Genomic DNA, 2045 nt, shown 5'->3' on the forward strand with positions numbered 1-2045 from the left:
TACCAAGTTTCTTCTGAGCATACCAGTCCATTTCAAAGCACCACAAATCGAGTGTATTGCATTTGCTCAAGTAGGTATATATACATTGTATATATTTATTTCCTGAATAACGATGATTTATTAGAAATTGAGATGATTTTCCTTTTGAAAAATGTTGTTTCCATTTCCACTTTATCTAACTAATTGTAGGTTTTATGCACCGGTTTTTAGGTTTGGGTAAATTATTCTTCACATGCACAACCTGCCATAAATGAATTGACGGTGCGCTCCTCTTGCTTGTTGCTAGGTATGTCTAATTATGGAGTTAACAAATCAGCTTGACGTGATGATAATGTATGTTAGCTTTTCTTGTGTTCAGGAAAGTGGCTTGGCAACCGCCAAACTCATACCCCGAGTTTTTAGATTATCAGTTGACTGATCTTAATGTGGGTGCTATCTTAGTTATTAATGTTCTTTCCTGATGTACATGAATGACACTTTCTGGTTTGGCAATGAATAATGTGTTGGTCTCTTGATAAGAGGTGTATGAATGTGGTTTAAAAAATACCAAAAAAATGTTTGATTAGTGCTATTGTTTGCAGCTATCGGTAAAGTTGTGATATATCTTTAACCATTGTCGCTTGTCTACATTGTCAGCGGCTTAACAACTACGGAAGCTAGATTAGTGCGCTCAATAACGCCTCAAGAGGAGCCACCAGGTGGCGCTCCAACAACTAGTAGATAAGTAAGACTATCCCAAACCCCTAATATGATAGGGCAGCCTCACGGATTAACACCTTATTAAGCTGCTGCTTCTTCGACTCTGAACGCAGTATTGTCAATGGTGTCCTTTGCAAAGATCGGCATGGAGTGCCTACAAGATCCTTTGCAAAGCCGACACTGACATGGTAGACGACCTACTCGCGTTCCTCGGTGATGCCGACCAAGCCAGCGCCAAGGACCTGCGCCTCACCCGCGACAACGTCAATGCCTTGATCATGGTAAGTACGGTAACAGCAGTACTCTACGATATGACACATACTTGCCCCAAGAATCTAATGTTATTACAAATTTTAATCTTGCCGTATATATTTCTCTCTAGTAGTTGTAAAACTTCTCTCTTTTGGATTTAGTAATTTTAAGTCAATGAAGTTGCACTTGATTACAAAATATGTGGACGTTGAATGCAGGACATGTTGTTTGGCAGGCCGGATAATGTCGGCTTCACCATTGAGTGGGCAATGACAGAGATGATTCATTGCCCTAACATCCTTCTGCAGCTGCATCGGGAGCTCGCAAACATTGTGGGGTTTGAGCGGATGGTCGACGAATCGGATCTTGCCAAGCTCCCCTTCCTTAACTGCGTCATCAAGGAGACGCTTCGGATGCACCCGCCGATCCCGGTTATCCTCCGCGGGACCACCAAAGATTGTGTCCTTGGTGGATACTCGGTGCCCACGGCCTCTCGCGTATTCATCAACACGTGGGCAATCAACCGAGACGGCGAGGCATGGAAGGACCCTGACACTTTCCGGCCATCCAGGTTCATGCTCAACGGGGATGCCCTCGGGCTAGATCTCAAGGGCGGTTGCTATGAGTTCTTGTCATTTGGTTCTGGAACACGCTCATGCCCGGGGCAAGGGCTCGGCCAGCATGGGGTGGAGTTTGCCGTAGCACAGCTCGTGCACGGGTTTAACTGGAAGCTACCCGATGACATGAATCCAATGCAGCTTGACATGGGCGACACGATCGGTTCGACCGTGTCGCGCGCCACACGGCTCTGCGCGGTGCCCACACCCTGCCTCAGATGTCCTTTGTAATAATATATATGACCTGTTGTGCGCATGAAGCAAAACCCAAATGCAGCCTCCAAGTGAGGGCAACCGTATGAAACTTTATCTGAAAGCTACTACTGTCACGAGTGGGGGACATGACCTTCCTTCTCTTTTCTATTTTTTTAATGATCAACTACTTATTACTCAGATGCCTCCGGTTTGTCCTCTTTCTCTCCGTCCACCCGGTTCTTGGACGCTGTGGGGTCTCACCCATATGTTGCCGGATCCGGC

General features: G+C 45.8%; 1 protein-coding gene across 1 annotated transcript; it reads left to right on the forward strand.

The window, feature by feature from the left end:
* The first annotated feature begins 884 nt into the window (after positions 1-884).
* Positions 885-1799, forward strand: LOC125534675 (cytochrome P450 84A1-like). Its single transcript, XM_048697833.1, has 2 exons — positions 885-980; positions 1170-1799. Exons 1-2 carry the CDS (start codon positions 885-887, stop codon positions 1797-1799), a joined length of 726 nt encoding a protein of 241 aa, XP_048553790.1.
* The last annotated feature ends 246 nt before the right edge of the window (positions 1800-2045 follow it).

Source organism: Triticum urartu, chromosome 2, assembly GCF_003073215.2.
Source record: "Triticum urartu cultivar G1812 chromosome 2, Tu2.1, whole genome shotgun sequence".
NCBI classification, from domain to species: domain Eukaryota; kingdom Viridiplantae; phylum Streptophyta; class Magnoliopsida; order Poales; family Poaceae; genus Triticum; species Triticum urartu.